The sequence below is a fragment of the Phoenix dactylifera genome, chromosome 7 (assembly GCF_009389715.1).
Source record: "Phoenix dactylifera cultivar Barhee BC4 chromosome 7, palm_55x_up_171113_PBpolish2nd_filt_p, whole genome shotgun sequence".
Taxonomy (NCBI): Eukaryota; Viridiplantae; Streptophyta; class Magnoliopsida; order Arecales; family Arecaceae; genus Phoenix; species Phoenix dactylifera.
In genome coordinates, this window is record NC_052398.1 from 15,274,416 (window position 1) to 15,295,934 (window position 21,519).

The following is a 21,519-nucleotide window of genomic DNA, read 5'->3' on the forward strand; positions in this document are numbered from 1 at the left end:
TTCAAATTGTGTGATGTTGAAATATAAAATAGAGCTATTCTCCTGCACCGGTGTTCCAACTTTGATTTGGTATCAGTTTTCAAATTGTGTGGTTATGTTTACAGTTTCTGCTATGTTTTTATCCAGATCTAATCACTCATGGTCTTAGATGTTTTAAGTTGTGGTTCATCGAGAATTCAGAGGATTTAACTAGATCTATTATTCCTCTCATGTTCTAATTCAGGATTGACATTCTGATTTGGAGACGACAATTTTTAAGAGATGGCACTACTGAGCATGAGAAGAAATTTATTTGAGGAACATAGAGAAGAGGAATATTTTTGCCACCGAACATATATTTTCTGCTATTCAATAAATGATATTTGCTTTGGATGAAAGCATCTGAATGACAAACGACGAACAGAAGGATAAGTGGGATAACAAATGGTGCAACAGCAGATTCCTGGAACCCAAAAGGAGACTAACATACACTAAGAATATGAGACAGCTAAAATAGCGAAATGATGCATGATCCTTAAGCATTTCAAGCATAAGATTCAACGACCCAAAAGTTCTAGAGAGGCCTTCAACACCCTTAGGCTCTGTTAAAAAATGGCCATCTAATAGCCACTTCTTTTGCACCTCTACGGCTCCAAGATTTTCAATTTGATGGTTGATGCCTCTAGCCCCTCATTAGATAGTAGAAGGCCACATCTGCTGCCGAGCTTGATAAGATCTCATAAGGTGAGGGAGTTGATGAATTGGATATCATCTCCTTTATGGTTAATTTCTTCCAGCTTTAGAATTTTTAGTTTCTTCTTTATGGTTAACGAAGGAATGATTTTGTGAAGCCAGCTGAGGATGTTTCAGTGCGTGCAAGAATTATGAGATCACTTTGGTAACTAGGATGGTAGCTGAGGAGCTGACATTGGAGCTTGAGGAACTTTCACCATCATGATGGAGTTGCTTGAGAGATGAAATTTAGGAGTTGCATCAATTAGGTTTCCAACCTATAAGTCCCAATAATGGAACCAAAGGTCTGTTTGAATTTGAAATGGGAGGGTTAGGTAAGTAACGGATGGTTGAGAGAGGATCTCTAGGGATGAGCAGGCTAGGATTGGTAAAGCAAGGATTATAGCATAGACTCTATAGGAAGGAAGTGGATCCAGCACTTTGGTGCAATCATGGATGGTGCCAATGGGTTCCACAACCTAGTTGAGCTGCCTCTGGGTTACGCCCTCCACACCTTAGGCTACGCCTCTCTGAAGAGCTACTTCTGAATCAGTTAAAGTGGTGTCTTCATCACCTACAAGACCGAACCAGAACTCCCAATCACTACCATTTTCAGGTTGGTTTTGTACATTAGTAGGCAGAGAACCTCTGCTGCTTTCAATTTTAATCATTTCAATCTGTGTTAACTTTACCATGTTTTCTGCATCATTTTAAACATTAGTACTATGGAAGATTTTTCAATTGTTTTTCCATTTTACCCTTGAAATCCTACAGTACTAACACAAAATAGGACGTAAGATGATCGATTTCATTTTTCTTTTATGGTACAAAGATAATCCATTCACTTGTTCTGAAATCTTCGTACCACTAATTGATCCAGTTGCTTGGCCAAATTGGTGTGCACTTTGTTGATCGAAGTCTAAGAAAAGAGACACTTCTATTTTGGATTTCCCAAATTCTTCTACATGCTATTCCAATCTCAGCAGTACAGAAAAAACCTATATCTCAACTGTTTAATTCTCTCCAGTTTTAGCATGATTTATGATCTATGATCAATACAACTTCCTTGGAGTTCTATCTGGACAGGTCATAGGATAAGTAACCAAATTGAACCACAGATTCTTATGATGATTTGGTTTCATGGGATTTAAAATCTATTACATTCCTAAAACTATTAAAGCTTTAAAATTACTTCAGAAGCATCAAACTACCGTGCCGATTGGCTGCATTTGAATATCTAGTAGAATGCAATAAATCATGAACCTGATTTTTCTGGAAAGGATGTAGGTGAAGGAAGGTGGCACTGGCTGAAGGATTGCTGGCTACCAATTCATTTCCTTGAGATCTTCGTTGGCTTAGATCCCCTCTGAAAATTCATGGCTCTAAATTGGTGCTATTACTTGCTATGTAGTATCCTCAGAAACCATATATTCGCAGCCTGCCTAGTACACATAAAGCAGACGACATCTTACAACAAGGAACAATTTACAAGTTAAAAAACCAACCCAGCTTTATTTAGGACAGCTGATAGCTGGGAACTGAAACACTAGCTTCCACCTACAGACCGACCAGCTTGAGGGAATCGCACTTTTTTTGCAGGCTAACAAGCAAGCTGTCGAAACTCTTCCTGAAGGAGTCGACACCTTCAACTTCAAGCTGAGACCCAACCTTGTTCCAGTCAATGCCCAACTTCCCGAGCGCACTATAGATACCCTCAGCCTCTGACAGATTTGAGTCAATGGTCCTTGAAACGGTGCCATGGTCAATGAAGGCTTGCAGAGCTTGATCAGGCATGGTGGAAACCTGAAAGCATAGAAGATCAAACATGTGCATAATTTAGTCAGCCATGCTCTCTGAAGTCCATGACTTTTTTGAGGGGATCTAAAGTCCATAAATACCAGATTGAATTAACTAGGCTTTGAATATACCAGAGTGTGAAACCTGCATCCTCAAATACTAGTTTTTTACATGATCTTTGACAAAAATAATAATAATAATAATAATATTCTATCTAAAAATTAAAATAATGATATGATAGCATCTAGTTTTGTGGCAAAACCATTTCCGGACCCCAAGTTATCCACATTTTGAGTAAAAAGTCAGGCTTAGGTGGAACCTGAATGCCATCTTACCATTGCCTGTGTGGCTGAAAGAACTACTAGGGCCCTGTTTGGGGGAGCTGTTGGCAGTAGAGCTGTTAGAAGTAGAGCTGTTGGAAGTAGAGCTGTCTGAAGTAGAGCTGTTATAAAAAGCTGTTTGCTGTTTGGTAACTACATTCGTAAAGTGCTGTGGTACTTTGTTTTATGTTTGGTAAACAAACTGAGAAAATACTTTTGTAGGACAAAATTACCATAAAGGACATTGCATAGTATTATACAACAGAACATAATAAAACATAACATAAATTAATACATAAATATACGATATAGTATAATATTATTGTAATATAAAATAATATTATGTTAATATAGCATAATAGTAATATAATTATTAGAGTAAATTAATATTTGGTAATATAACATAATATTAAATTATTTAACATAACATATTAATGTATTATGATATAATGTAATATATATTATATTTATAGTATAATACAATAATAAAAGTATAAAATATTATAATTGTTAGTATAAATTAATTTCTAATAATATAACATAATATTAAATTATTTAAAATAACATATTAATGTATTATAATGTAATGTAATATAATACAATATTTATAGTATAATACAATAATAAAGGTATAAAATATTATAATTATTATTATAAATTAATTTTCCATAATATAACATAATATTAAATTATTTAAAATAACATATTAATGTATTATAATGTAATGTAATGTAATATAATATAATATTTATAGTATAATACAATAATAAAGTTATAAAATATTATAATTATTAGTATAAATTAATTTTCCATAATATAACATAATATTAAATTATTTAACATAACATATTAATGTATTATGATATAATATAATATGATATTATATTTATAGTATAATACAAAAATAAAGGTATAAAATATTATAATTATTAGTATAAATTAATTTTTCATAATATAACATAATATTAAATTATTTAACATAGCATATTAATGTATTATGATATAATATAATATGATATTATATTTATAGTATAACACAAAAATAAAGGTATAAAATATTGTAATTATTACTATAAAATAATTTTCCATAATAATTTTTCATAATTTTTCATAAAATAATTTTCCGCGATCCAGAGGCTCTTCTTCGTGGTCCACGCTCGAGGAGGACCTCAGCGTGGGCCGCGAGGTTGATGATAAAAAAAAATAATAATAGATTGATTTGGGAAGGTATCGAAAAGGATTAAAAAATTTTTCTTCTAAAATGTGGTTCAAGAGATGTAAACAAAAATTGAAAAGAAAAATACCTTTTCTTACGGAAGGAAGTTTGACGGCTAGGATTCTTGGCTCCAGCAGATTTTTAGGTTTATAAAGGGACAAACTATGTAATTATGTTATTTTAATATGGGTATTTTTGTCAAAAATACAGCTTTCCGAAAAAGCTGAAACAGCTTCCTCCCAAAAGCTCCAAATTGGAGCTTCCTCCCAAAAGCTGTTTTCAGCTTCCCGCAAAAGCTGAAACAACTTTTTGAAAAATTTACCAAACACAGTTTTTCATCTAAAAGTACTTTTGAAGGGCCAGAAAGTGCTTTCTGGCCCTCCAAAAGCTCCCCCAAACAGGGCCTAAATAGTTAGCAGATGTGATACTACAAATTGGTACTGATTTGCCTGAATTGCTTTAGTAAATAGATGAACTCCATGGAAATTACTAATTTCCTAATGCTTTCTTTCCAAGTCGATAATATTCAGTCCTCTAAGTTAGGTTACTGTTCATAGCATTCAGGTGCACCAAAAATATATATATATATATATGAGTACTCATGTGACAAGTAAATCTGGCTATGCTGAATCATACTAGTATGCAGATTAAAACGCACACAAAAAAAAGAGAAGAAAAAAGCTAGTCTATATATAAAACAGCCTCTTTTTCTATTATGCATGATCTGAAACTTCTAAGAGAAATTATAATCGAATGAGTAAGAAATATTGAGGCTCACCGTGTCAGGTCCAATGAGAGGATCCACATACAGAGTGTCAGGATACGCAGGATTCTTAACACCGGTTGATGCCCACAACAATCTTTGCTTCTTAGCACCTTTCTTTACCAAGGCCTCCCATCTTGGACCAGAAAATTTCTTTTGATAGAGCTTATATGCCAAAGCAGCTTGAGCCACTGCAGCCTAAAGCAGTTTTAAAATAAAACCATGATCAGACTTCTAGCATTTCCATGTTTCCAAATGAACATAGGTCATAAGGCATTTTATATTTTTACCTTGCCTCGGAGATCAAGAGCTTCAGGTGTCCCAATTTCTTCAAGCATCTTATCTATAAGGGTGTCCACACGGCTGACAAAAAAAGAAGCTACACTGGTAATTCTAGATAGGTCATCGTGCCCAGAAGACTCAAGGCCATCCAAATAAGCATCAATGACTGCTTCATATCTTGATAGTGAGAAGATCAGCTGTCATCAGTAATACATACTAATCAATCATATGAACAACATACGACACTAAGGTTAAATGCAAAGGAGTTCACTGATAAATCAAAATAGAATAACTAGATCTCCATTGGGAGATGACATTTAGATCAAAATCAAAAGAAAAATACAATTGAAAGACATTACATTAAGCACATCAATAGAAAGAAAATGAACACCAAAAAAAAAAACTGTGCACAATTGATGGGTGGTCAGAACTTCCAGCAAGAGAGAAGGCAGAGTTAAGATGGGCAAGGAAATGGAAGTTTTCTTGGTGACACTGGTAGAAAACTTTCTCTATTAAGTCTCATATTCTATCCACGTCTGTTTAGAAAGAAACATCTGTCTCACAGATTTAAGCATCAGATCAATACAAATGACGATGATCTTAATACAAAGATAAAATCATGTAGACATATGATTACTAAATGGGGCATGAATCAACTATATATTCTACAAGTGCACACAACACATTCTGAAATTTTAATCCTAATCACCAATAAGCAGGCAAGAGAAGCGTAAGCAATGGAACTTACTGTAACATTGACACTTATACCATTTGAGATTACTTCTTTAACTGAAGGAACGCATTCTGCAGTAGCTGGGATCTTTATGTAGACATTGGGACGATTAACCACTTTGTGCAACCATTTTGCAGCTTCAATAGTTCCATTGGTATCATTTGCAAGTCTAGGAGAGACTTCAACAGATACATAACCATCACCGCCATCTGTTTGTTCATAAATAGGTTCAAAAAGCTTGCATGCATCTTGAATATCGTTTATAACAAGCTCCCAGTAAATGCTTTCTATGTCTTTTCCAGCTGTAACAAGCTGCCTGAAATCATCATGAATTCATAGATTATCACATAGAAGACATTACTTTAAACTGACTAAGATGTACATGTTCCAAAAAACAGTAATTTCATACCTGAGATGGTCTCAAGCAGTGAACTTTTTAATAAAGATTTAAAGGTATAGAAATAAAAATAATAAAAATTCACTGTAACCTATGTTTTATCAAAAGTACTTTTTTTCCTGGTTCCCAAATCTCATGAAGCAGTTATGTACGGACATCTCTGCAGGAGATACATCCTCCTTCCTTTTTTGTTTTTTTTTTCTTTTCTTTTCTTTTGTGTGTGTGTGTGTATGTATGTGTGTGAAGGTAGGGTATGTGTCCTTTTTTTGTGAAGATATTACACTGTTAGGAAGACATGCAGAGTTATCAAAATAAGAAAAGAAACAGGTGACCTAAGATAAAATACATTCACCAAATTATGTTTGCAATATCCAACATTTGTTGTGAAGCACCTTCATTCAGAGAAATCCATCAAATCGGGCATGAAGGTTTGCATTCTAAAAGCAAGAAGGCTGATGTTAGTATGCAACATTGATATGAAAAAGGGTTAGACTACATTAATTGTGAAATGTGACTAATTTAATTGGAGCATGTCTTTTATATTTTTTGTTGTGATATGTTTTCACACTGACTTTCAAGAAATCCAACCCTATTCTTTTAAGATATTGTCTCCTGGGTCCTGACTACCAAATAATAGAAAATCAAAAGTACTTGCCAATCAGGATAAAATACATGATGGCCAAAAACTAAATTATGCTCCCAACATCCAACATATGTCATCCAGCACCTTCATTGAGAGAGATCCATCACATTGGGCATGAACGATTGCATTCTAAAAGCAAGAAGGCTAATGATGGTTTGCAACATTGACATGGAGAAGGTTTAGACTACATCAATAGAGAAATGCGACTAATTCCATAAGAGGATGTCTTTTTTTTTTTAAGGGTCTTAAGAGGATGTTTTTTTATCTCTTTCTTGTGATGCAGTTTCACATTGACAGACTTCCAAGAAATCCAACCTTATTCTTTTAAAATTATGTCTTCTGAGCCCCAACTACCAATTGATAGAAAACCAAAAGTGCCTGCCCTGCCAAGCATGATATAATATATGATGGCCAAAAAATAAATCTTTTGACCATAACATTCTGTCCCAAGGCCAGCCTAGCATGGTCCACACATCTCCTAACCGCCATCAACTGAATGATAAGACAAGCACGATAAGCAAAGTGATGAATAATTTTCGTACCAACGAGAAATTACAAATAATATCTATGTCTTTGTAAGAAATAGCAATGTTATTGTACTCATTATCTGGTGTTTTTTATTAGTCATTCTTTGTCGAAGGGAAATGAGAAATTGTTAGAGGAAAAACAGTTGTTGTGCAGCACTTTTGCATAGTAAATGCTTTCTAGAGAATATTATGCACAAAGGATGAGAAAGCATGAACTAATTAATCACTATGACGAGTGAACTATTCTACCAATTAATAAAAAAAAAACAATGCTATGTTTTCTGCAGTGTATAAGCGATGCTGAAAATCCAGCAATTGCTGCTGACTGTCCTAAAGATATTATATATATGCCCATTATTTCTGCAGCGGTGTTTACTTTAGCATTAAAATAAAAACTAAAAGTTTGAGGTAACAAAACATCAAAAATTGATGCATAAAGAAAATCTGCACCAGATGATGTGGTATGAATGGAGAATTAACAAAGTGGAGTTAGACAGATAGTTAGCTACCTAAATTGTTCATCGTAGGCACTGGATGATGAAATTGCTTTCTGGAAAATCTGCAACAGCATTACGCAGAGCTGATAATCAGATTTGAAGGCTAAAGATTAAAAATGTTGAAAAAAGGCTTTTTTAACTTTCAACAAATAAGAAAGGTACCGTAGGATTGCTAGTAACTCCTCGAACTCCACTCGCAATGAGTGGAAGCAGATCTGTTACTGGGCGGCAAAGATTATCATACCATGGAGATTGCCCTTGTTGCTCATAAAGGTCGTGGAGTGCTGTTCTCTTTGCTGGAGCACCATTTCCATCTTGTTCGGAACATCTCACACTGGAATATAGAGTTGACAGAAAAAATCTTCATAAAGTGCCAACTCAGAAAGTCAGAATAAAAGTTAAAAATTAGACAATGGAAAACCTCACGCACATTATGGTGCATACACAGGCATGCATACTCTTGCAGATGTATCTGTATACATACACATACACATGCATAGATGCATGCATCCATGCTTGTATTACTAACACAAGATTTCAAACTCCTTTGGGTATTCTGGAAACTTTACCCACTTCAAGGTGTTGAATTGAGTTTCGCATGGCCCCAAATATCTTAAAATGCCATTCTTATTACATAGCTCTTTCTCTCTACATCTTTTCATCTATTAGAGCATTCTACATCTATATAAGCTAACTAATCCTTTTAAGAGTTCTAGAACCCATGCAATACCTCTACTTTTTAAAAAAAATAATAACAAATGAGAGTTTTATCTTAAAATTCTATTCTCATTAGATAGCTCTTTCTCTCTACATCGTTTCATCTATTTGAGCATTCTACATCTATACAAGCTGATTAATCCTTTTAAGAGTTCTAGATCCAATGCAATACCTCTACTTTTTTTAAAAAAATAATATTCTTGCGTGCTAATTTTTGAATACTTTGTCTCCATGCGTTTCTAACTCCTTTTCCGTTATGGGAGTCACGTTTAGGCTCTTAGTGCGACCCCCAATGTGGGGCTCAAGTTTAATGATCATACTTTGCGGGGGAAAAAAAAAAGGAAAGCTCAAATTTGAGAGTGAGAGAGAGAGAGAGAGAGAGAGAGAGAGAGAGAGAGAGAGAGAGATTTCAGAATTGAAGACAAGAAACAAAGAAAAAAAAATGCTCTGGTAATAACTTACCAACATAGCTTAGGTTAATTCAGATTCCTTTGACAGAACAATACATAGAACCATACACAAAATTGAAACTTTCAGCAAAACTATATATATGACATTTAAACTTTAAATGGTCAAGTTGCAATCATAAACCTAATCCAAGTCTTTTACAAAACAGAAATCAAACCAACCAAACTCAAGCTCTTCAGTTTCTCAACCATTGTAACTAGACTGCCTCGACCAAACAGAAGAACAAAATAGCAAAAGCTCATCAACTTTATAAATAAAAAATATAATTTTCTAACAAAAAAGGAGCGACCTTTCAGAATCTTTGAATTGATCTACTGTTCAAACAATGAATTGAAACCTACAGATCAAGAACTAAAACAATCAAAACATAGAGGGAGAAAGCATTGAGAAAGAAAGATGGAGGGATAATAGAAGCATACACCAATGAGCTCCTCTCCACACGATCTCTTTGAATCGAGAGGCGGAGAGGCGAGACTCGCTTCCGAATCGGAGCCCCGGTGCGGAAGTTGGGTGAGAGTTTCGGCTCGGATCGGAGGGCGGAAGAGGAGCGGAAAGAAGCGGCGGCGAGGTTAGCGTTTGAGAGCTTAGAAATCGAAGCCATGGAGGGAGGGAGAGGGGGGGGGAGAGAGAGAGAGAGAGAGAGAGAGAGAGAGAGAATTTATGGATTCTGATTAGATAATTTGAAGTAAAGACTAATTAAAGACGAAGGGAAGAAGGGTTACTTATAGGGGTGAAAGTTGTCTGATGTCCGGATCCATTGAATCGGGTGTAAATTTTGGCATCCAATAATATGCTTATTCATAATCATATCTATATTCAATAAAAATAAATAAATATAAATATAAATAAACAACTATCCCATATACATTCAAATATTTATTTTTATTTATAATTTTATTTAATATATAGTAATCATAATTTTTAAAAAAAATAAATGACCATGTTAAAATTATATTAAATTAATTTATCTTTCACTTAGTATTTTTTATTTATACTTTCAGACCCAATTTGTATCCATATCCGTTGAAAATAAATATAAATATAAATATAGATTTTTACATAAAACTAGCATTCATATTCGTATCTGTATTTATCAAACAAAATAATTATATATATAAATATACTGATATTTGTCCAATTTTATTCCTAATTAGTTAAGGCCTAATGTCCAAGTGAAGAGAGTCGGAGGAGTAGAACATGGGTAATATCGAAATGGAAATAATTTGATAGGTTGGTGGTGGTCTAAAGAGTAGTTTTTTTGAATTAAAATGATTAAATTACTCATAACTCTTTATTGAGTTACAATGTTATCTTTAATTTATGTGGAAAATGTTTGAGTAGTGGCCAAGTAAATAGCTGTTTTTGACGAGGTTATACCTAAGTTTTCTACTATTAGGATCTATGAAGGTTGCTTAAATACTATATTTAGACTATTTAAATTATTGTCAAAAAACAATTCTATCTGATAATTGAATTATTGAAAATGAAATATATATTGTTTTTTTTAAAAGATGTTAATTGTATGAGGGAAACAACCAAAATATAACTTAGTAGTTATGCTTTCTTCTCCATAAAAGGCAGGTTCTGCATAGATTATACATTGACTTGGTTTTACTTCAAATATATATATATATATATATAGAAGAGATGTGTTCGACTCAATTTAATTATTGTTTTTTTCAGTAAATTAGTACTAAAAAAATATTTTTTTTTGTTAGAATAGTATTTGTTATATTAATAAGATCTATAATTTTTAAATGATTTACTTGATATTCCAAGAAGTTGGAGAAAAAAGAAAGAAAGATGGATTTGGATACTTGGAAACTATTTTTTTTCTTTTTCTAATTTAATATTTGAAATTTCTATTTTTTATTTAAATTATATAAAAATTATGGAATAAGTAAACTAGCAGTAGCCATCACCAGGAAGTCAGTTTCAATTTTAAGCATCCTGGGTGGTTGGGGATCACAATCATTAGTAATATGGATGGTGCAAATTGCAAAGCCTGTAAATTAGTGATCGGATTGAGACGGTCTTTTGAGCCATATAGCAGCGGAATTAAAAGTTGGGGAAGGCACAGCAGCACCGTCCCTCAAAGTGGAGCTCCGGAATGTCGTTTTCCGAAGGAAATCCCAGCTACGTCAGATGAGGCTGCCCCCCACGCTCTCCTTATAAGACGTCACAGCGCCGAGTGAGATGGCTCTTCATCTCGGGAAGAGATCATTTCCCTTGGGGTTTTCTGTCTCAGCCTTGGAGTGAAGGGACGTTCCCTCGCGAACTATGAAGAAGTCTTCCAATGGGATTTGGAGTCTAAAATGTGATTTCTCTCTGAAACGAACCTAGATTCAGGGAGGATCTTTGTTATATCCATCATCCTGTGATTGCTTTGAGAGCTGTACGGTGCATGATCCAACCGTGGATGGGAGTGAAGGAAGCTGAATCCTTCTATTTTTTGAGAAAAAACAAGGAGGGGCGTCCGAGTCAACACTGTCCAAGCTTAATTTCTTTGAGATGCACCATCCCTACTTGGTCTCCGGACAGGAAGCTTAAATTCTTTGGATGTTCTCTCCTGCCATGTATTTCACTTATACATATGCTTTAGTAAACGTATGACTTCATGTTTAATTCCAAATAATAACTCAGGAAGAAAAAGTATATAACTTGAATCAAGAGTTCGTTTATCAAACTCACACCAAACAATTATAAAATTGATGCAATTACAGATGCTCCTCTCCATTAAAGAAACTGATAAGCAATAATCATGAGTCTTTTTCTACCAAAAAACAAACAAAAAAAAAAATTAATTAGCCTTCCCAATCAAAACCAGTAACTTCTGAATTAAAGATCCAGTGAAGGATACTAATGGTCCTGCTGAGAGTCAAGCTAAAAAGAAGAATGATATAAAGATAAATCGAAACCTATGCCTCGTATATCCATGCACTTATACTGACATTAATGCATGAGCACGCAAATAACATATTCCAATTTGACAACCACATGCTATGAATATTGAGCTCTCGGCAATACGTCCCATGGTCTCCAAGCATAACAAAAACCATGAGGTTTGTAAATCTACAACATCTTCTCAGGCATGAGGAGACTACCATTGACCAGAATTTACCCTGGTGAACAGGGCAAGAAGCTAATAGAAGATATTTCCAATAAGTTTACAAGGTGCAATACACATGTTCCACCTTAATAATGTGCTCGCCAAGGTGATCGCGATTATTCATGATCCAGTGCCAGAAAACTTGTAATATCCAGCAGAGGCAAGTAAAAGACAAATATTATATAGAGAATCATACCACAACATTCAAAACACAGAATTTAGCCTACCATCAACTTGTTCTCATCCATGAAGGTATACTGAGGCACCTCCAGGTTGTATGGAGCCGGGCCTTTGCGAATCCTACCGGAGATATCATAATGTGACCCATGACATGGGCAAAACCAGCCACCAAAATCTCCAGCATTGGGCAGGGGAATGCAACCCAGATGGGTGCAGACCCCAACCACCACGAGCCACTCTGGGTTCTTCACTCTAGCTGCATCTTCCTGAGGATCGCGAAGGGATGCCACATCCACACTGTTGGCCAACTTGATATCATCCTCAGTCCGGCGCCTTATAAACACTGGCTTCCCACGCCACTTCACCGTAACTGTGCTCCCAGGCTCAATGCTGGAGAGATCAACCTCCAGTGAAGCTAGAGCAAGGACATCCTTACTAGCAGACATGCTTAACACAAACTTAAGGACTAGGAGACGAATCAAAGAAGCATACACAAATCGCCCCCCACTCAAAACAAAGTAAGCAAATGCTCGCTTGCTGGGATCGCCTGGAGGAAATCGCTCATGGTTGTGTTCATCATAGACTATCTTTGAGGTTGGGTTCTTCATAGCTGCCACTGTTGCAGGAAGGTCAGCCAACCCCATGTCCTGATGTCTAGGGATGAGAGATTCAGATGAAAATCCTGCAGGTTAAAAAATCACACAAGAAAAACACTTTTCAGTATCATAAGTTATTTCCATGAATCTTGAGACATTCTGGATTATTTAATGCTGGATTACCAAGTGGAGGTAATCTGAAATTATCTTTTCTTGACAGAAATACCATAACTTATATTATATTAATATTGTATTAATTATATTAATATATATTATATTAACATTATATTAATAAATTATAAATATACTTATACATTGACTAATAATATTTATAAATAATAATATATTTAATATATTAATATATTTATTAACATCTATTAATTTTTAATAAATAATTAACAAATATTTATTAATTATCAATAAATCTAACATAACATTCATTAATAATTAATATATTCCTTTATATATCAAAATACAAAATTTATTTATAATAAAAAATACGTTCAAATATATGTATAATTAATTTAAAAATATTTATTAACTCATGTAAATATATTTCAATATTCAAAATTACCAATATTGACGGCGCTTATGTAAGTGGGCCATAAATGACCAACAAATAGACCGAGAAAAAAAATGTTATTACATAAATTATTTATTCAAGGGCACTCTTGAAAATTTAGCAATATTTTCATATAAGATTACCTCCAACGAAACATAGTAATCTTCTTCTGACGCTATTTTTTTGAGTAGTTTTCCACCAACCAAACGTGGCAAAATTTATTTTCTTCCACAATTACTTTTCTAGATAAATGATTCCTAGGAATCATCAAAATAACCCATAATCTCACATGCCCCAACCAAACAAACCCTAACAAGAATATTTTGAAGAAATGGTTCAAGTAAAATTCATAGAATAATTTAAAATTTTATCCCACCTAATAGTCAAATCAATGCAATAATTAGAAGCATGATTGTGCATTAGAAGTCACCATCGATTACAGAACAAACACCAAGGGGGACAGACAGTCATTAGCACAAACTTCACAATAAGGAGAGTTGGTGGTTCATTTGTGAGTTCTAGTTTTATTAAGACTAGTTATTTGTGCCAAAGTCAAAGTGAGCTTGATTTTGATCTTGAACAGCATGGAGTTCTATATAAAGACAGTCCTAGATAAAGTAGGACAAATTGGGCTACAGCACTAATAGATGCTTTAGTAGTTTAAGTAGAAGACTTTTATCCTTATTGGCGTTGGGTTTATTTTATTTAATTAAGTCTTGATCTCTATACTAAAGCATGGGTGACTTCAGAGAATAGAGAGTTTTGTCTTTTATGCATGGTGCTTGGAATTGAGTTCTAGTAGCTTCAAATTATATGCTATATAGCATTAGGTGCACTATTGGAGAGAGATTTTATGAGGTATTCTTGAAGTAGAAGCTGGGAACTTTAGTTTGGCTTTTGATTGTGCAGTTTTAAATACTATCAAATAGTCTGTAGATTTTCTAGATGTGCCCCATATTTTACAAAGTTGATCACTATATTTTACATCAACATAAGTTCATGTGTGAAAGATACTCTTGCATAGAGTACTTATTAGGGAATGTTGTTAACTAGTACATTAGGGGAATTCATTAAGAGCAACGCCCATATTATACAAACAATTTGTTAAGTAAACCCTAGATTTTCTATCATAGAGGGAGATTTTTCTTCCAAAACATAGGCCAAGTTTGATTGACATCAAATCTCAATAATGCAATCTTTCCATGTCATTATCAATCATAAATGCCAATGCTAAATATTATTAACATCCATACATGTCCTTCACACAAGTCAACTAAAAAATAAAAATGTTATATTATTACCTATTAATAACTGGTTTAAACTATTTAAATTTGTACTAGGAAGGTAGCTGCACATAATCATCTATAGAATAGAATATTATAGGCATCATCAAGAAACTCTGAGAACTGGAATGCCATCTCTTGATGGTGATCCATATCTATGAACGAGTTTGACCCACAATACGAAGATCCCCAAATATTACTCATCTTCCTATCTATTGCACCACACGATTCACCAACAAAACCATTTTGAACCATCGCTCCACTCCTCTTAATCAGTTTCGGTGTGCTCTCATTGTCTATGCTAGCCTTCTACATTGGATTTGGATCTAACAAGGCTAGAAAAATCAGCATTCATAATTCAGCACATATATCATCTTGATCATGACATAGAGATGCTTCCTCTATAAGAAAATTACTCCATTTTTGAGCTACCGCAATGGCGGCGGTATAGTGGCTTGGGTTGTCAGCACCATGGAGGAAGATGTCTCACTAGAAGAGGCATGGGGTAGAAATGTATCCCCTACAGAAATCACTTCTTAAGCTCCAGTAATGGCAGTGGTACAATAACTTGGATTGTCACCATCATGGAGAAAGAAGATGCCTCATTAAAGAAGGCACATGTATCATAAAATAGAAACACTTCCTCTATAAGAAAATCGCTCCACTTAAGCTCCAGCGATAGCCGCGGTGCAGTGGCTCGGGTTGTCACCACCGTAGAGGAGAAAGATGCTCATTAGAGAAGGTGCAAGTATCATGGAGTAGAAACACATCCTCATTAAAGAAGATGCACGGCTAGGGTACAAGCTCGACTTGACTCGACTATTGCCAAGCTCAAGTCAAACTCAAGTAGCTCAAATAGTTTTTCGAGTTGAGCTCGAAGACTCGCGATCCTAGTCGAGTATATATTTTTAATAATATTTTATTTTATTTATAATAATATATTAATAATTTAATATTTTAAGATATAATATTTATTAATTTTTTAATCCGACCTAACTCCTTCCTACTCCATGCTTTTCATATTTTGTTTTAACTATATTTTTTAATTATGACCAAGGCTTTGAGCTCGAGTATTTGGCTTGGTTGACATTCGAGTCGAGTAGAGTTGATCTCGATCATTGCTTTTTCTTTTGATCAAGTCAAGTTCGAGCTCAATATTAAGGCTCAATCGATCTCGAGTCAAGTTTGGAGACCAAGTATTACGACAGGCTGCTCCATACTTAAATCTCGAGCATTTGGATAGGGTAGTCAACCTCGAGTCGAATCGAGTCGAGTTCGAATGACAAGCTACTTGGCTCGGATCGATGCACCCCTTGCGACAACAACCCAAATCACTGCTTCGCCACCTTAGTGGAGCTTAAGTGAAGAGATTTTCTTATAGAGGATGTATTTTTTCCTATGATACCTATCGCATCTTCATCCTCCATGGTGGTGACGACCCAAGTTATTACGCCGCCGCCATCGCCGAAGCTCAAGTGGAGTGATTCTCTCATAGAGGAAGCATTTCTACCCTATGATACATGTGCCTTATCTAATACAGTATCTTCTTCTTCCACGGTGGTGACAACCAAGTCACTGTACTGCCAACATTGCCGAAGCTCAAGTGAAGTGATTTCCATATAGAGGATGTGTTTCTACCCATGATACCTATGCCTCCTCTAATGAGGCACCTGCCTCCAACATGGTGGTGATTACCCAATTCACTGTATTGCCACGGTGGTGACAACCAAGTCACTGTACTGCCAACATTGCCGAAGCTCAAGTGAAGTGATTTCCATATAGAGGATGTGTTTCTACCCATGATACCTATGCCTCCTCTAATGAGGCACCTGCCTCCAACATGGTGGTGATTACCCAATTCACTGTATTGCCACCATCCCTAGAGCTCAAATAGAGTGATTCACTTATAGAGAAAGCATGTCTACCCCATGATCAAGGTGATATATGTGCTCAATTTTCAAAGGCTTCCAGCCAGGTGTAGCATGGTATGTTGGATAGCCCAAACTAATAGAGAGGAGTGGAGCGGCAGATCAGAATGGTTTGGTTGGTTAATCGTACGGTGCAATAGATAGAAAGATGAGCAATATTTAGGAATCTTCATGTGATGGGTCAAGCTCGTTCATAAATGCATATCGCCGCCAAGAGATAGCATTTCAGTTTTCAGAATTTCTTGATGATATCCATAATATTCTATAGACGATTATATGTAGCTACCATCCTAGTACAAATTTAAATAGCTAATAGTAGTTAATAATAGTTAATAATATAATATTCTTATTGGTTAGTTGATCATTGCGTGAAATAAATGTATGGACATTAATAATATTTAGCATTGATAATTTATGATTGATAATGTCATCGAAAATTCATTATTGAGATTCGAGATACAGAATATTGAGTTGCTCCCCCTCTCTGCCTTCTCCTTTTCTCTTCTCTTCCCTCCTCTTCTCTCTCCTTCTTCTGACCTGCATCACTATTTCGAGGCATAAATTATGTCTAGATTTTACTTTTTTATGGACAAGAATCCTCCTTCAGAAGTTATTCTAAAACGCTTCCAAATATTGTGGCCAAGCAGAAACTGAAATAACTTGTGGCATAACTATTCAAATAGTCCTAAAACTGCTATTCCTAATTTTCTTATTTCCAAACCAAATGCAGCCTGAGTATAACAATTCTTGGGATCAAGAGTCTGTTTGGGAATGCTGTAGCTTTTGGCCCAAAAGCAGTTTTTGGCAAAAGCTACGTTTGAGGTCAAAAGCTGTTTCAGGGCAAAGTAGTTTTTTTGCCATAAAAGCATTTGGCTATTAAGATCTAAAAACTATTCTGAAGTTGTAGAAGTGGTTTACTGTAAGTTTGGTTGGCAAATTTAAAAGCTACTTTTGAATGACAAAATGACCAAAAAGGACAAAACCCTAAAATAATTCTAAATTTGTTTAGATATAAGACAAATGAGTACCATGATGCAAATAAATTTAATAAAAATCATATGATATATTATTTTTGCATATAGTTAATATGAAAAAAAAGCAAAATAATTGTTAAGAATGTTTCATCAAAAGAAGGTTACACTAACATACTCTGATACCTAACGATACAAAGCAACCAATTGATTTTTTAAATCTCCAACAAATGCTAGCAACTAGAAAATTAAAAGGAATTTGCATAAGTTCTATTTGTATAGGAAGCTATGCACATTATCAGCAAACTCCAAAGCAAGATCAAATTGATTATATACTAGGTCAGCCTCTAGGAATTCATTTTTTGCTTAGTACGATGTCATGAACTAATAAGTTTAGCACAAAAAGCAGGTTATATTAGTTCCAAAAAAATTAAGAAATTTGATTGAGATATGGAGAGAGGACTTAGTTTCTTTCATACAAACGATAGCCATTTTTTCTTTGAAACAGACATCGAGTAATAAAAAATATAAAAGCGTTGAGCCACTATAAACACCGAGAAAGAATGCCTCTCAATCGCTGCATTCCATGGTCAGCCTTCTTCCAGAATTCCTGAAAAGATGCCGACATAGCTCCACCAAAGGGATACAAACATGGAGGGAAAAATTGAATAGGTCATAACTCCTACACAAACATGAACGGTGATCACATCATCGATGTGGTCTTATAGGGATCCAGGTGTCTATAACATGGACTTTGCTCAGAATTTGCAACATTCACTATGATTATGGTCAGCCAAAAAACTAGAATAAAGCCAAAATATACTTATATTTCAAGGAGCCACTCTTACCACTATTCAATTCAAGTGACACATACTCTGTCTACATGATATAGTCCTGAAAGTTGGTTTATTAAGCTCAATAATCAGGATCCGACAATGGACTAGGTTTTTGGAGAAGGGTTTGAAAGTCCATGGAGGAATTCAAGTTCACACACAAAGTGACTAGGCTTCCCTGGTCTCCAGGGTGTCTAAGAACTATATCAAATGGATCAGAATTGTGACATGGAAAAGGAGAACCTTTCTAAAATGAAAAGACCATGCACGTGACATTTAACCAGCACAAGGCTGATGCTGAGAGGCACATTAAAAACTAGTAGATCCAAAGTTTGCAATGGCTGCTTTAAGCATCACAAGACACTACCAAGACTGCATGAAGACCTTCTACTCTCTGAAACTTGAAGGCAGGAGTTTGTTTTGTTTTTGTTTTCGTTTTTGTTTTTTTGAAATAAAGGGAAGCATTAAGCCACCCACATTTTGTTGAAGGAGGAAGATTAAAGAATGTACATGAGGAGATCAGCTCTTTGGAGAGAGCTGAAATCATTCACAGAATTGCAGTGCCCTACAAACAGAAATGCTTGGACTAGAAACAGAAATATTTTTTTAGTGGAGATTATTTCCTCCTCTCATGACTAGACTGATATCAAAGAGCACAAGGTTTCAGAGCAGTACGCTTCAGAAACTATATTCTATCTATTTGAAGCATGTATAATAGTCTATATCACCAAACCAGATGAAACTTCTATATACGAGCAATCCAAAATGGCAACTAAAAAGACCAAGAAGAAGGACTATATTTTCTCAATCTTTCATCAATAAACAAAACAAGCGCTGCCCGATAGCTGTAATAAATTTATTAGAAACATCTTTGGAATCCTTTGAAGGGAAGAGAGGCTCTCAAATTCTTTGGAGCAATGGAGAGCAAAGGATTTAAGCTAGATTCTGTTGCTTTGCTTGCATGCCAAGCTGCATGTAGCCATGGAGGTTTGTGGATGATGGGCTTAGAATTTTCAATTCTATGGTGAACCATTATGGAATTAAGCTGAATAGGGAACATTGTGCTTGTATTGTTGATATGTTGGGTCGTTCAGGGAGGTTGAAAGAAGTTGAGAGGTTCATATGGGAGATGGGATAGAAATGGATCCGTTGGCAAGGGAAGCTTTTCTTGGATCTTGTGGGTTGTATGGGGAGATGGAATTGGGAACATAGCTTCGTAGAGAAGGTTATTAAATTGGAGCCAAAAAAGGATGGTCCATATGTGTTGTTGTTGAATATATATGCTGAACAAAAAATGTGGGAAGAAAAGGAGCATTTGAAAGAGAGATTGGATGCTAGAGGGTCGAGAAAGGAGGCTGCACAAAGCTGGTTTTCAGGTCTAGAGGTTTGAACGTGGTGATTATTGTCAATGATTTTACTTCAATAGAGTAGAAGTTTGAATGCATCAGATTCATGAACTTTCCTCTCAGGTCTGTAGAGAAAACAGAGTATCATAAACAGAACCAACAATTTACCAGAAGGATCCCTCAAGATATCACTGGAGAGGATCTGGGGTTTGAGCCCCACGTAGAACAGGAACAATGCGATCTATGGCTCCACCACCACCATGATCCCTGTTCCCTGACAATGCCCTCCCTCTTTCCTTGTTATTGGATCTTGCGCAGAGAAACAAAGAACGAGGACCACGGAGTTCTTCAAGGAGATTGGGGTTAGGGTTTCTAGTTGCGAGAGAGGAGGAGAGTTGAACATTCCTTGCCTTTTATTCTTCGGAGATTGATAATCTTCATAAGAAGGAAAGAGTCCTGATACATTCGGGAGTCGGGATGAAAGTGAACGAAGGCCAGCACAATTTTCCAAAAAATAAAAAAACTAACTTCCCACGAACACAATAGTTAACTTGCGAGCTGCATCTACAGAAGCGGGGGAGGTCAGCTTTACGTAAACCACATTTTGGGAGGTCTTCAACATGATCAAGAATTACTTTTGGGTTGTAGCCAATCACTCAAAATTTTGCTTTTCGACTAAGAATCACTTTTATCGAGTGCAAACACACCTCCAAATATGCACTAAATCTAACAAGATGCCCAACAATTTAAAATGATTTTAAATCACAGTCATATCCTTTTCAGCTCGGAAAAGCTACAGGGTATATATTGACAGCTTGTGCTCCAGATGAAACTCTGAGACGCAATTACATCTGGTGCTTTAGAAAGATAAAGCAACAAGGCTTTCCTCCAATAAAACTACTTCTATTAACCAAACCACCAAACCAAATATACGATGAACCTTTCAATAACAAGAAAAGATCCATAAATTAAGAAAAATCGTGCTTAATATGCTAATCTACATTAAACTGATAACATTCTCCATACATTGCACCAACTTTAAAATATCCAGAATAACAAAAGGCTGCATACCCTAAAAGCAGCAAAAGGGCCTAATTCAGCACCGACATGAGATTAGATAGATGATTTCGATGCGAAAATTCAATGAACCGCCTATCCTTGGACAAGAAAAGAAGGAAGGCAAAAATCTATCTCCAGATATTTAACTAAATCCAAGCGGCACGGCATGAAATCATACTAATACGAGAGGTAGCTCTTAGATCGTGCAAGCACAAGAAACTAAATCGAATGGAGAGAAACAAAATCAGGAGCATCTCTAACCTCTGGTCGTGCCGGGGAGGCCCGATTCGAGGGCGAATCGAGCGGGAGAGATCGATCTAGAGTCATCGGTCGACGAATGCCCGGCACCATGGACGGGGTTCCTGGAGAGGACAGAGGCGGAGGTGCTCGGCCTCCATGAGAGAGAAGCCAGCCTTCTTCCCGCGACCCTCAGCATCTCCTATTCTCTCTGTATCTCCTTTCTTCTCCTTCAGCTTTTACAATTCGAGGTTATCTGGGAACTCCGGGACGGAGAGCGGCACCAAGAAATAAATAGGGTTCGCCAAGGGTATGGCGGTTGGACCTTTCGTTGTTATAATTAT

General features: G+C 35.6%; 2 protein-coding genes across 2 annotated transcripts; both read right to left on the reverse strand.

Annotated features, from left to right (window-relative positions):
- Positions 1-2,078: 2,078 nt before the first annotated feature.
- Positions 2,079-9,738, reverse strand: LOC120111378 (transaldolase-like). The gene is made up of 7 exons (XM_039128387.1): positions 9,491-9,738; positions 8,049-8,220; positions 7,899-7,948; positions 5,838-6,138; positions 5,098-5,286; positions 4,823-5,005; positions 2,079-2,514 (listed from the first exon to the last, which is right to left on the reverse strand). Exons 1-7 carry the CDS (start codon positions 9,670-9,672, stop codon positions 2,269-2,271), a joined length of 1,323 nt encoding a protein of 440 aa, XP_038984315.1. The 5' UTR covers positions 9,673-9,738; the 3' UTR covers positions 2,079-2,268.
- A 2,439-nt stretch (positions 9,739-12,177) lies between these two features.
- Positions 12,178-21,477, reverse strand: LOC103696992 (cytochrome b-c1 complex subunit Rieske-4, mitochondrial-like). Its single transcript, XM_008778748.3, has 2 exons — positions 21,200-21,477; positions 12,178-13,042 (listed from the first exon to the last, which is right to left on the reverse strand). Exons 1-2 carry the CDS (start codon positions 21,372-21,374, stop codon positions 12,399-12,401), a joined length of 819 nt encoding a protein of 272 aa, XP_008776970.1. The 5' UTR covers positions 21,375-21,477; the 3' UTR covers positions 12,178-12,398.
- Positions 21,478-21,519: the final 42 nt, after the last annotated feature.

Excerpts from the sequence above, each read along its gene's own strand:
- LOC103696992 (XM_008778748.3), bottom strand. The coding sequence starts at position 21,374 with ATGCTGAGGGTCGCGGGAAGAAGGCTGGCTTCTCTCTCATGGAGGCCG. Across the intron at positions 13,043-21,199 it reads CCTCCCCGGCACGACCAGAG|GATTTTCATCTGAATCTCTC; the intron begins GTTAGAGATGCT and ends TTTAACCTGCAG.
- LOC120111378 (XM_039128387.1), bottom strand. The coding sequence starts at position 9,672 with ATGGCTTCGATTTCTAAGCTCTCAAACGCTAACCTCGCCGCCGCTTCT. Across the intron at positions 7,949-8,048 it reads GAGTTACTAGCAATCCTACG|ATTTTCCAGAAAGCAATTTC; the intron begins GTACCTTTCTTA and ends ATGCTGTTGCAG. Across the intron at positions 5,006-5,097 it reads CTCTTGATCTCCGAGGCAAG|GCTGCAGTGGCTCAAGCTGC; the intron begins GTAAAAATATAA and ends AAACTGCTTTAG.